This window comes from Salminus brasiliensis, chromosome 16 (genome assembly GCF_030463535.1).
Source record: "Salminus brasiliensis chromosome 16, fSalBra1.hap2, whole genome shotgun sequence".
Lineage (NCBI taxonomy): Eukaryota > Metazoa > Chordata > Actinopteri > Characiformes > Bryconidae > Salminus > Salminus brasiliensis.
In genome coordinates, this window is record NC_132893.1 from 28,144,023 (window position 1) to 28,158,163 (window position 14,141).

At 41.3% G+C, this 14,141-nt stretch overlaps 1 protein-coding gene across 1 annotated transcript; it reads right to left on the minus strand.

The window, feature by feature from the left end:
• Positions 1–6,735: 6,735 nt before the first annotated feature.
• Positions 6,736–13,399, minus strand: slc46a2 (solute carrier family 46 member 2). Its single transcript, XM_072658053.1, has 4 exons — positions 12,039–13,399; positions 10,265–10,348; positions 7,618–7,774; positions 6,736–7,473 (listed from the first exon to the last, which is right to left on the minus strand). Exons 1-4 carry the CDS (start codon positions 13,030–13,032, stop codon positions 7,416–7,418), a joined length of 1,293 nt encoding a protein of 430 aa, XP_072514154.1. The 5' UTR covers positions 13,033–13,399; the 3' UTR covers positions 6,736–7,415.
• Positions 13,400–14,141: the final 742 nt, after the last annotated feature.

The window sequence follows — 14,141 nt, forward strand, 5'->3', positions numbered from 1 at the left end:
GACGCCAACACGTCCCTGTTACAGTCAGTGGCGCATCCACATGATTCTGTGACAATGTCTCTTTAACCCCTTTAACACTTCAGGGCTTATTGCACACTAAGGCCAGGGGACTTACATTTACATTTATGGCATTTAGCTGACGCTCTTATCCAGAGCGACTTACAAGGTTACTCATATTACAGAGGAGGGCCAATGTAGTGTTGGAAGTCTTGCCCAAGGACTCTTATTGGTGTAGCACAGCATACGGTCACCCAGACCGGGAATCGAACCTCAGTCTCCCACATGGTGTGGTAGCTCAGTGGGAGGCAGTGGTGTTATCTGTTGCGCCACATCAACCACTCCGGACTTCTGTGGGGGCCATGTTTTTTGTAAGTTTGTCATAGCACTTTCAGCCTGCCGACGGTCTGTAAGCTTTTTACAGGGTTAAGTTGAGGTGTGAAACAATCCATCAGAGCATCCAAGTGAAGAAAAAGCATTATTTGTTAAGTCAACACCCAGGTTTGCACTTTCACACTTTCTAGCTCTACAATTATACAACAACATTCAGATTTGATTAAAAATTATCATAAGAATACTGAATTGTGAAACCAGTATCACATGACTTGTATATGACTTGATGACCGGATTGTAGGATTGGTCGGTACAGCCCTACCTGACATACAACCTGTTCGTTTCAGGACGATGTAGTGACTCAACACTGAGCGGGCTCAACTGTAGAACTGCGGATCTGCTGGTAGTTTGTGGTTCCGGATATACAGTCTCAGCCTTTCAGCACTTTTCAGTCTAATAATGTGAAGTTTTTCGTCAACACTTGCAAAAGTTGCTCTTAAAAACAAAGGGGCTTCAAATGGTTCTTTGAGCGATGTCACAGTAAACCACTGTAGGATACATAAAGAACCATGTTTGTGTTGGGGAACTGTGATTGTAAATCTTTTAAAGGTCTAAAGAATGTTGACCTGATGTTTACTTGCCTCACATTTGCCACTGTAGTAGTGGTTCAGTGCGATTGGAGAACCCAAAGCATCTTTTATATTTAGGAGTGTGTGGCTCTTTAGGACTTGCGCTGGGTTTTCTGTCTATTCCATATGTGCTTGTTTTCCTGAGTTGGGTTTTGTACCTCAGTTGCTGTTATTTGAAAAACCTCAAAACCTGCCAGCTGCAGAGGCTGGAGCTCCTTGAATACTCCAAGATTGACCTACCAACCTTCTAACACCAGCATCCATCTGTGTGATATGTTGATAATTGACACTGTTAGCATTACTGAACAGCTTCCTGACTGGACATTGTGGCAATTCCAAGCCTTCAAGAGCGAGATCTGTTTCTTTGCCAGTGCTGGATTAGCTGTCCATTAGCTTCTGTTGTAAGAGCTTCTTTAATTACCTTTAAAAACTGATTTATTAATTTAAGCTTTTGTTTTTACAGTTTTCACAGTGGAGATTTTAGATGCTGGTTCTTCTGCTACTGATTTTATTAGGTTGTTGTGGAGTTTGAACAAAGACTGTGCTGGAGAAACCTGAGGTCTGCACTCCATTAATCCTCCATTGTTTACCTTCTTGGAGAACTTACAGAGATGCACTTAGTGTCAGACTGTGGAGTTGTTCACCATCACTCTCATAGTGAGTACACACACACACACACAAGTTAGTCTGAAGTTTGAAGGCCTAAGCAAACTGCAGCCTCAACAAATCCACCCCGTGGTCATGAATGAAATTACTGCTGAACTTTGATAAGGGGAAGAACAGCAGGTCTGTGCAGTTATGTAATACGCTCTGTTGAGGGCGTCTGCAGGTGTTTTTCTCACTACCTTTCAGCTGATGAATTACACTACACCTCTCAGTGTTTTGTGGAATCAGAGTATTCAGTGTTTTTAACTTCATTGCAAGTAAATGTACAAGAAATTCTTATATGTGAGGGGTTTCAGATCATTAGTAGCGTGGTGGGCTCAGTCTCAAGATATTCTACTCACATGGAAACTTGATGTCTTTTTCATGCAAAGTTGGCCATAGCTATTGGGATGTCAGTTGTGTGTGTTTGGCTGGCTGGTGCTTCCGTGTGGCTGTTTTTTATCATGCTGACGTTCTTGTCAGCCCTGGCGAACAGCTTCCTGACTGGAAGTGATGAGAAATGACCCTTTCAGAGTAAGATATACAGTACTGCATATGCAAGTGTTTGCTCACCCTTGTGGCAGATTACATGTTTGGTGATAAAAAAGAATTGCACATGCAAAAATTAGAATGAAAAACCTGCTTATCTGGGCAGTAAGTGTCTATTTCCTCAGTAAAACCCTGACATAAGAATAAACACTAATACAATTTCTACAGTAAAGTCGTGGTTTTCCATCACTGTGTTCATTCAAACATCTCCAGTTTGAGTGGAGTCTAGTATTATTTAGAGTTATTAAAGTTATTTAGAGTCATCATATCAACACCCGGTTTGGTAAATCAGTGCTTAATGATGTTAAATCATGTGGACTGTTAATAGCACTGCATAACTCCATGTGCAGACTGGGGGCATCCAGGAGAAACCTGAATATCAACTACTTTTTTCAATAAATTAATGTTCCTTTTTACTGTATTTATGTTTACCTTCATCTGTTCTAATGTGATCGGGAGTTTTTACAAGCACAACCAATGTAAATGACCTTTGTATATGCTACATTTTACAGACAGTAATTTACCAACAGTAACAGAGTATTTAAATGTGGAGTAAATAGGGTAGACAATGTGTACTTATCATTTACACAAGCAAAACATGTACAGTTGTGTTCAAAATAATAGCAATGTGTTTAAAAACATTAGTAAAGCAGAAAATCTTTATAGTAGTGTTTATTTCCATGCATTGGGAACATTGCATACTATTTTCCAAATCAAAACATGAAGAAATTAATATAATTTTTAACTAATTTACAGAAAATTGTGCTGTTCAAAAAAATAGCAGTGTCTGCATTTGTCTTTACAAACTCAAAATATGTACTCAACCTGGCATCTGTCAACTGGTATTCCTGCTCAGGACGCTTTGACTACATCCCACAATTCATTTGCATTTATTGGTTTTGCTTCAGAAACGGCATCTTTGATGTCACCCCACAAGTTTTCTATCGGATTAAGGTCCGGGGATTGGGCTGGCCCTCCATAACCTTAGGCCAGTGGAGGTGTTCTTTGGCAAATTGCATCCGCTTCAGTACATGCCTTTTTTTTTTCAACAGTGGGACTTTGCGGGGACTTCTTGCTAATAGATTAGCTTCACACAGGCGTCTTCTAACTGTCACAGTACTCACAGGTAACTTGAGACTGTCTTTGATCATCCTGGAGCTGATCATTGGTTGAGCCTTTGCCATTCTGGCTATTCTTCAATCCATTCGAATGGTAGTCTTGCGTTTTCTTCCACGTCTCTCTTGTTTTGCTCTCCATTTTAAAAGCATTGGAGATCATTTTGGCTGAACAGCCTATTATTGTCTGCACTTCTTTATAAGTTTTACCCTCTCCAATCAACTTTTTAATCAAAGTTTGCTGTTCTTCTGAACAATGTCTCGAACGCCCCATATTTCTCAGGCTTTCAAGGAGAAATGCATGTACAGCATGTGCTGGCTTCACCCTTAAATAAGGGCCGCCTGATTCACACCTGTTTCCTCACAGAATGATTGACCTCACTAATTGAACTCCACGCTGCTATTATTTTGAACACACCCCTTTCAGTTAATTATTCAGATACACAGACTCAAGAGCATGCATATCATGAATGCTGAGTCTGTTGGTTTTCTACGAATCTACTGCACCAACTGGTACATTGTTTGTCATGTGGTAATATAATTTATACCACAAACAGTGAATTGTCTGGTTAGTCATATTGGACTGCTATTATTTTGAATACTACTGTAATTGGCCCAAAAATGACCAAACATTCACTTAAAAGTCAAATCAAATTTATTTGTATAGCGTTTTTTTACAATTGTTGTCGTCACAAAGCAGCTTTACATAATTAGTTATTAGTAAAAGACAGGGAAAAAATGTCATGAAAGATCTAAGACCCCCAGCCAAAGGCGACGTCTGTATCTGTTGGATTTATCACAGCCTTCTTCCCCCTACAAACTGTTCTGTGAATGGTCGCTTGGCATGTCTGTCAAACAGCCTCTTACAGATCAATAGAAAAACATCTACTGTTAGACCATGGGCAGAAGAATGGCACATGAGATTAGTAGTAGTGTGCTTGAGATACTAGGATTTTCCTACCAATTGCCTGACACTGAGCCAAACTATACAAAAATATAGTGTCTGAACACTAAGGGCTAGGGGATTAAGCCTAGTTGTAAACTGTTTTCCTTCCAAATTAGAGAATTTCCAGTTAATAATATTGTATAGGACTAGGCTTAATGCCACGTTGGGAAACTGACCCCAAAAGGGTTTTGGACACCGATTAAGCCTAATCTTGACTTTGCATTGCAGTGTCCGTGCTGAATCACCACTGGTCTGGGTTATACAGTTATACAACTTCAATGGTTAGAGGCACCTAATTTGAATAATAATGACTGGATAAAGACTCTTACGGGTGTCTTCTTGTCCCCACTAATCTCTAATTTGGAGCAAATACACTGAGGACCTCAGTGGACTGGTTTAAGTAGATGTACTTGACACAGTGAGGCTCTATTCAAGACCTATTGTCTTTCCTCCTCTAACCCATTCTGTATTACACCCTGTACGTGACCCAGTGTCCGATCAACTGCTTATGTTCACCAGAGCTTAAGCAATAGTCACTGTCCCTTAGAAAGCTCACAGGGCTCTCTGTCTCTTCTTCTCTGCCTCCATTGTGTTCTGAGGTCTCATGACTTGGAGCTGTGTTGCTGTATGCAGCTGAATTCAGGCCTGCTGTTGTCCAAAGCTGATAATGCTTCACTGTCGACTCACAGATTCTCATGGATGGATGGATGGATGGATGGATGGATTCTCTTAGAGGGCTGTAATGACCTGTGTGTTTCCTACAGTCTCAAAACACGTGTTGCGTGTATCTTGTTAAGGCAAACACATTGCGTGTGTTCCACCCAAGTGTGTAATTTAACACAGACGGTGTGTTCTGAGTGCAGACTGTGTCGAACATAGGCCGTGGTCTTGTGGTCTAACCTGGCGTGTGTTAAAAACAGGGATTAACATAAAGCAAGCATGTCATTTCTGAGACGGCTCAGAGAACAAATGTCTCTCCGGCTAATTCAGTTGTCTGAACTCTTATTAAGATTAACAAGAGATCAAATAACAGGACTGCTGGCATTTTAACTGAATGTGTAGTTGCATTGGAGTGTATTTAAAAAAAGGCCAAATTAAGAGAAACTGAAATTGTCATTGGAAATTGAGCTGCAGTCCAGTGAATGTGGCCACCCCTGGTCAATTGACATGTTTTCTTGTTTTTAAATGTACATAAATATAGAAAATAAGAGGAAATATTAGGAAAGTGCCATATTTAAAAAACTGATTCCACTGATTAAATAAATAAATAAATAAATAAAATTAACTAACTAGTTGTTGAGATGTAAACAAAGTAATTTAGAGTGTTTTTCAAATGTATTATAGAGAAACTTACTGACTGATATTTCTTTACAGTTGTGGTTACAATGCTACTGCAAGCTGGAAGGGAAGTAAACACAAGGAAAAGTGTGTGTGTGTTTGTGTGTTTTTGTTAGACCAAGAAACAATTGAGCAGTTTTACATTAAATGTAGATTAAATGCAGTATTTTAATTTTAATTACAATTATAAATTAATAAGGAAAATATGTCCTAAGCTGCTAACGCTGACGAGCGTAGCTCTGGCGCCATCTGCCGGTCGATAGAAGGTACTTGTTTGTTCTATGTTGCATCTTTCTTCATTACCTGTTGTCTGTCTGTAGCGTTTGTGTTTATGTTGTTTGTTTTTGTAAAGGCTTGTGTGACTGGATCTGATCTGCCTCTTTTTTCTAATAAATGTGTAGCGATGTGAGGATAATGCATTCAGTCATATAGTCGCTGTAGTGCAGCGCTAACTTGTAATGTTTTAGTACTAGCTGGGTTTTTAACCTGTGTCCAGAGACTTATGTCTCTGTAAAGATTGTGTAATTACTAATCAGCAGAATAACAACAGTAGAAGGAAAAGAAATGCACACATTCTACAAATCATCATGTGTGCAGATTTTTACAGGTTAGTCCTGCCTTCTTACCACCACTATTGGTCTATATGTACCTGTATTTAAGGCTGTGGTGGGATGTACTTGCATGCAATCACTGGTCAATCTACTTCCCACCACAGCCTTAAATTTCTAAACGTAAATGTAAATAAAGACAAATCTTTAACTTGATCTGACTTTACATTTACATTTACGGCATTTAGCAGACGCTCTTATCCAGAGCAACTTACAAAGTGCTTTGCTATTTACCCAAGAAAAGCCTTAGCTAGTTAGAAATGACTTCACATTGACATGAATATAAAATAATATGTCAACTTTTTTTGCATGTTTATAATTTTACTTCTAAGACACTTAAGTTACTTATGTTATAATGATTATTAGTTTAGTTGCATAATTTTAGAGATTAAATTACATCCTACTCTCTCTCTCACACAGACACACAGCCATGGTCCTACAACTTAGGTCCTACTTGAAGCCCCCCTTCCCCATCACAACATCCTAACCCTGATGGGCTCCCAGGTCCCAGGAGTTGTGTACTATAACACTGATGTAAATGTTGCTGTTTAAACTGCAAGGAACATAGCAAACACTTTTTGTGCAAAATATTTAATCAACAAAGTAATTAAATGCAGTAAAGCCTCTTGATAGCATGTCCATGCTTTCACCTTCAGTGCAGCAATATTGCAATCCATCATATCAGTTTTCAATGCCAGCATTTTAGTTTACAGTTTCAAGTATGACATTTTTCAGTGGAAATGACACACAGTGACTTAAGAAGAAGTAAAAGGTACATTAGTACACTTCTTGTGCAATGCACATATGTTACGGAAATAATACAACAATAATACCATAATAACACAATAATAATAATAATAATAATAATAATAATAATACTCTGAAGGAGAATAATAAAAAATAATAATAACAAATATACTGAACAGTCAGTCTCCCAATAAAGTCAGAATTCACCCTTTCAACACCACCAAAGTACATGCTCATACAATGTCATAAACAGCTAATCCTAACACTATAATAACAGTAATGTAATAATGTGCAAACAGACCACAAACTGAACAAAGGTCTACTGTAAAATCTAATTCAACAACACAGTAATACAATAATGTTACTAACTGTCCAGTGGACAGTAAATAGTTGCTTCATCTGTTCAGAATAAACATTTGATGTTTTCTTACTTTCACAGCTGGTGACAGAGCACGGTTCACTCATGTTCACCCATTCTGTCCTTCATCATGGCAGATGTTTGCCGGCATCAGTTTCCTTGAATGATCTCATAGTTATTCTGCCTTGCATTACAGCACCCTACAATACTGTGGAAAAAAGACACATAGTTTAGTGGCATGTTTAATGTTTACCTGCAAAGTTGTCTAACATAGTTTTAGGGCAAAACAATAACAGGCCTAATTATAAAAAACACAGAAATCTATTTGAGATGACCAGTGGGTTTAGGTTACCTGATGGGTATAACAGAGAGGAAGGTGATGCAGCTGGATAGGATGAAGACGAACCCAGGGAAGCTGTCCAGCGTGGACTCGTAGATTTTGGTATAGATGGGTGTTGTTGCTAAACTAGCCAGTCTGAAAAACAGCTGGAGGCATGTAAAGGTCATTCCTGTTGGGATTGAACAGAAAGAGTTTCACAATTGTGAACATTTTCCCAACAGCGCCACTTAGTGGACAAGATATATATATGTATATATACACATTTTCTTGTCTTTGTTATTCCCCTGAGCATGCTACACTGTCACAACTGAGCAATCTGGCACCAAGAAATTAGCAGGAGATCCTTTAAGTCCTTCAAGTTGTGAGGTGGGACCTCCATGGGTCGCATCAATGAGCCCTAGCTGCCCATGAGCCTGTAGCCTGACCACTGCATACTTGAAAAAACCCTTAGGACAAGGGTTTAGCCTGATGTTTTGGAGATTTTCAGACCCAGTTGTCTAACTATGACAATTAGGCTCTTGTCAAAGTGGGTCAGGTTCTTACGCTTGCCTATTTTTCCTGCACATGACCTTCAATAACTGACTGTTCACTTGCTGATATATAGATTCCCCCCCTTGGGAGATTCTGCAGATAAATGCACAGATCCTGTCATATTTAAAAGCATCCATTAAGATTGTAGTAAAGACTTTGGTATTCTTGTGCTAAAGATACCAGCAGTAAATTTAAAGACTAGAGATCTGGACATGGCATGAGTATTACTTTTTAAACCTTAAACTTTAACATAAGCTATTTTCTTTAAAAAAAAAGACATACCGCAGAACCCAGAGCAGCTTAATCTACTTCCAGTGTGCTGCCTTTGTACTCCTCCCAGTGGCTGAACCTGCAGGGCTGGTAGGCATTCTCTTTGTGGGCTGGGACCCAGTCTGGGAGTGTCTTTGAAAAGCTGACTATCAGCTGGCATGGCTCACAGCTTTGTTATATTTTTAGCTACAGTATAGAGAAACATGGATTTCTCCAGCTGTGATGGACCAGTCGGGACCATTTCTGCTCTGTTCTTTTCCGGGGAGGATAGCTATCCTAACCTATAGCATTCACTCTTGTTTTAAATAAACTCTGAAGCACATGAATAAATATGATCAGTGAACACACAACACAGCGATTTTCACTTTACCTCGCAAAATCTGAGAAGTAGAGGCACTATAGATCTTTCACTTGTAGATTTAGTCCCTCAATGTTATGCATCAGAGGTACTTTTAAGGGATTATACGGATCAATACAGATTTTAAACCAGGAAAAATAGACATTTTTGTAGTATGACTAGCTATTATACCTGTTTATCCTTTGCTTCAATTATTATTAATATAAACATATGTAGTTAACAGCTTTAATTTTCCTTAGGAGAACTGCAAGTGGCCATTGGAAATTGCTGAAAAATCTTATCAATGAGGACGATATAGGCCTTTTAAATTAGTTTTAGAAGAATAACGCTGGAGAAAGAGCATCCTCTTACAACCCACCCCCCCCTTCTGATCAGTACTGCAGTCACTCTAATCTACTTCCTTTACATCCGTACATCTGTCTATTCAAACTCCTAAACACTTTATTTTCCTCCCTTCTTTTCTTTCCTCCATGTGCTAAGCTGCCCCGGCTGTCTGCTTGCCATTTGAGTCCATTCGTAGTTGGCTGTTCTTGCCTACCCATTGGATTCTGTCCCGCTTGTGTTTTCCCCTCCTTTCTGTTGTCTTTCTGTCACTTTCCCCTGTACTGAGATGCCCAGTTCCAACTGTTCCATCCTGGTACCGCCAGACCGGACTCTTCACTACTTGGCTTGCAATAATACTGGGTCAAAAATCTAAGACAATGCTAAAAAAAATATACAACATTTTGTTTTACAAGAATGTGACAAAAAAAAAAAAAAAAAGTAAACTACTTTAGTGGCAAGTCATTCCCTATGAACGGGTCAATTTGACCCAAACAGAATTCATTTAGAGGTGCTGCCAATAAATAGCACCTGACTTGGCACTCTCAGGGTTTTCTTTTTTCTTTGTTTTGACGCCTTCTCCCCACAACATAAGCAAATAAGGGACGTTTCAGAATAGTACAGGCGTCTGGGGGTTTCGTATATGAGATCTGGGCTCTCACACACAGGCCAGAGGTGAAAAGAAGGGTGAAATACTCCCTTTCTCAGAATACCAACATGCTTTCTTAACACCAACCCCCCCTCCCACCCCCCCCCCTCGACGCACAAGTGTGGTTTCACTTCTTCATTCACCCTGGGTCTCCTTATCAAATAAATGATTTTACACAGCTATTGTTGTAGCTTAACACATTAAGCACTGGGTTTATTATTCAGTTAATAGTGCTAAATCAGAAACCATTATGAATGATTTAATAACCATTTAGTTTAGCACTTTTTTGGAGTCCCACAGGGTTCTGTTTTAGGGTTTGTGACCTGTGGAAGTAATGTAGCAAAGGACTGAGGTGTGGTCCCTTGAACAGGGTTTAAGGGGTTAAACAAACCAACAAAGTGTCCGTTCTTTGATACATTATTCGCTGCATGGAGCACAACTGGAGTCAGAGTGTTCCTTCAAAAAGACAAAGGTGATGCAAACAGTAGCAGAAAGTTTGCAGAATGGCATAACGTGGATCGGGATCTTACCATATGATGTCCCCCGGACTTGCTTGGACAGCAGGGAGCGAATGGTCGGCATGGGGATCAGCGCAAACAACATGACAGAACGGGCTGGGAAAAAAGAGATAGAAACACAGATTAGTTTGGCAACAAGATTTGGCAACAAGTGTAACGCACTTAGCAAAGTGGTGCAGAGCTGAAAGGCACGATTTGGTCTTTATCACAGTTTCGGCTGAAGCGGTTGACCCTTGTGTTCACATGCTCCTTGCATGCTCACAACTGTCAAGGTCTTTATCTACATCACTCACACACCACTTGCTGATGGCTTCCCTATCTCATTTCCTCATTTACAAATCTGTTGACTGGTCAAAAGCCAACAGGGTTTGTGATTTCTGGGCAGCCGTCAGTTTTTGCTTTGAACTGAAGGCTTGTATTTATGGCTCACCTTTTCTGCGGCAACACATTTAGCTTTCTAGTTAACATGCTTGTGAGAGTGTAGTTGATCTTGAGGTTGTAAATCTGAGGCATTCAAATCAGGACCTCACAAATTTGGTCCTAGATTTTGCAATGACCACTGGTGGCTAACTGTCACTTTCTCTTTCAAGTGAAAAACATTGATTATTTAGTCTACAGTGTAATTTGTCAAGGGGTGGATATATCAGGCAGAAAGTGAACAGTCCGTTCTTGAAGGTGATTGGTGTTAAAACCAGGAAAAATGGCCAAGCATAAGGATCCAAATAAGGGCATAAGGGCCAAAATTAGACGACCAGACGAATTAGGCGGCTAGACGAGTATGCAGTGGTCAGTACCTACCAAAAGTCTTCCAAGAAAGGAACCACCTGTAAACTGGCAACAGGGTCATGGGCCCCTACAGCTCATTGATGCATTCCATTGAGGTCCCACCTCACATCTTACAGAACTTCAGCTGCTAACGTCTTGGTGCCAGATACCACAGGACACCTTCTAAGGTCTTGTGGAGCCCATGCCTTTAATGCTCAGATCTGTCATGGTGGCACAAAGGGGATCTACTCAGTATTAGGCAGGTGGTGTTAAAGCTATGGCTGATTGGTGTATATCATATCTTGTAATCCTAGGGATATATATCAGCATCAGACACATCTTTAGATATACTTCAAACTGACATATGATGATGCATCCATTTAACTGCATTTGTAGCCCTACAGAAATCTCTCTGTAATGCTAATCCAGGTAGATTTAGACTCTTTGGGAAAAATGCCAGATATTAGAAATAGTCAACAATTCTCATTCCAATTTATCATCACACCTGACTCTTACATAAAGAGTGGAAAATGGAAAAATACCCAGGCCTTAAGTGCTGCCCGAACTCGATCACCCTGCTATGAATCAGATCCGCATCTGCTCAAACAGATCAATAAACAGTTGAAACACATTAACTGAGTTGGAGATACGCATGTGCAAGCCTGCCACCATCACACCCCATTACCATCTACAGTTCAGAGTAGTAGCATGGTGCATTGATTCTCAACTGTGGTCGTGCACAGACTGTAAAAGGAACTGGTGTCCTAATTGCTGCTGCAATTCAATGCTGAACAATGAATGTCTAATAGTAAGTTAATCTGGCCGGTTAAGACACCACATCCAGTTTGTCCGGAGTCCAAGGATCACAACCATATATGCAGAGGGTCTGGAATGCACTGCAAAATAATATTTTCTAACATTTTAAGATTTTATAAACATATTAAAAAATTAGTACAATTATTTCTACAAATGTTGGCTTCACCCATTTATAGCTAAGCAAATGAATAAATGGATCCCTCACCTAAAAAGTACATGGCAGTGGTGGTGACGAAGGTCATGAAGTAGATCCCGATCATGAATGACACCATGCCTATCATGATCATGCTGGAGTCACTCACAGCAAACCTGGTGAAGAGCTTCACGCCCAGGAAGCTGGTGATGAAGATGAGGAAACCGGCAGCGTTCCCATAGCCCACCTGTGTGGCACTCCACTGGAGGGGCGCCTTCAGGACGTAAATGGACAGCATCTCCACTCCACCTCCAACGGCCACATCATACAAGATCCCGCTGACAAAGAGCAGGGCGATGATGGTCCTGTCCCTCTCCACGTGGCTGCTGAGGATGCCGGCGCTGTCCTGCCGTTCCAGCCCATCCGGGGAACGGATCACCTGCAGGACAATTGTGGCATACAGGAGGCAGAAAACATAGAGCGCCACACTCATGCCTGCCAGCACCACTCCCTGCTTCAGGTCCACTGTGTACAGCTGGAACAAGTGTCCCGAGGCCAGGCTGCCCAGGAAGCCTGCCAGGCCGTACACCAGCTCTGTACGCATGATGCAGAGGGATCTCTCGTCTTCGCCGGTGCTGGCTGACACGAGCGCCATGACGCCGGCCCAGTAGGACGAGAAGCCCCCGCACAGGCCGTGGACCACCGGGGCAGCATACATCACCTCGATTCGCCAGTCCAACAGGACCACAAACAACAGCAGCGCCCTGGACAAGGAGTATCCCAACAGAGGCACCACGATGGGGACCTTCCGGTAACCCCTGTCCCCGATTCGCGCCAAAATGAGAGCGGGAATGATGGGGACGAACTTGGTCAGCATGTTGAAGGTCATGTAGAAGTTGGCGATGGCGTTCTGGCTCTGGTCCGGGTTGTCAGTGGTGGTATTTGTGGTGTTCTCGGTGCGTTGCTTTACCACCATTTGGAGACCAGTGTCAAAGAAGGCGCTCGCCAATTGCGCGCAGAAGACCACCGGCTCCACGTGTTTACGTACGAAGCGCACGACCGCCATGTCACCTGAGAGGGCTGAAACGGTACAGGGGACCGATGAGCAGACTGGAGGACTGGGACAAGGACTTGGTCGACGCTTCCTTAACTTCGGTCAGCGTTGGGGGACGCGGTCACTCCCCCTGCGAGCATCGTGCGCCTCTTTCGCCCCTGAGTTCCAAACACACAACACAGCAGTCCTTCAGACTAAAGAGGAAGGAGGAAGGAGTTCCTACACAGCTCTCAGAGACGAGCTGAGGCGAGGCTGATCGTTCGAGTGAAGAAAGCCCAGCCTCGGTCTGCTATGGGGAAGTTACTCACCAGTCAGATTACTCACGACCGAGTCAGACATAAAGTAAACAGCAGAGAGTCCAGCAATGTCTGAACTCTGAGGCTCAGAGAAAGAAACAACAACTCTACCTACCTTACCAGGAGGAAGTCTCCTTTCTCTCACTGCGTCTGAAACTGTACCTGTGTGCTTTCCCTCCTGTAAAACCTGCCTGTCCAGATGTCCAGATGATGTACGTCAGGCTGAAAGCACCACCCTGCTGAGAACAGACTAGTGAAAGACCATTAGGGTTAAAACATTGGAAACATTGAAACCTATAAAAAAAGTGACGTTTCCATCTTAAAACATTAGTCAAGTCAAGTCAGATTTATTTGTATAGCTATTTTTTTTTACAACTGCTATTATCGCAAAGCAGCTTTACATAATTAGTAATTAGTAAAAAACAGAAAAAAAAGAAATAACATAAGAAGACATGAAGGATCCAAGACCCCCAGTGAGCAGCCAACGGCGACACTGGCAAGGAAAGACTCCCTCAGAGCTGGAGGAAGAAACCTTGGGAGGAACCAAGACTCACAAGTGGCACCCGACCCGTCCTCCTCTGGTCAGAGCTATTTAAACATTAAGCATTACAATTCAAAGCTTTATTAAAGAAAATAAAGCTTTATTTTCTGGCTAAAGCCAACACACTATAAGGGTGTTGATGTGGTCACACTTCACATGGGAGCAAACAGTTTAACTGGTTTTATTTTATTTATTCAGCTCAAATATAGCAAAAATATTCTGAATAATTATATTTTTATTATAGTGGAAGAAACCTTAGATTCTTTGTAAGCACTTTGTAAGAA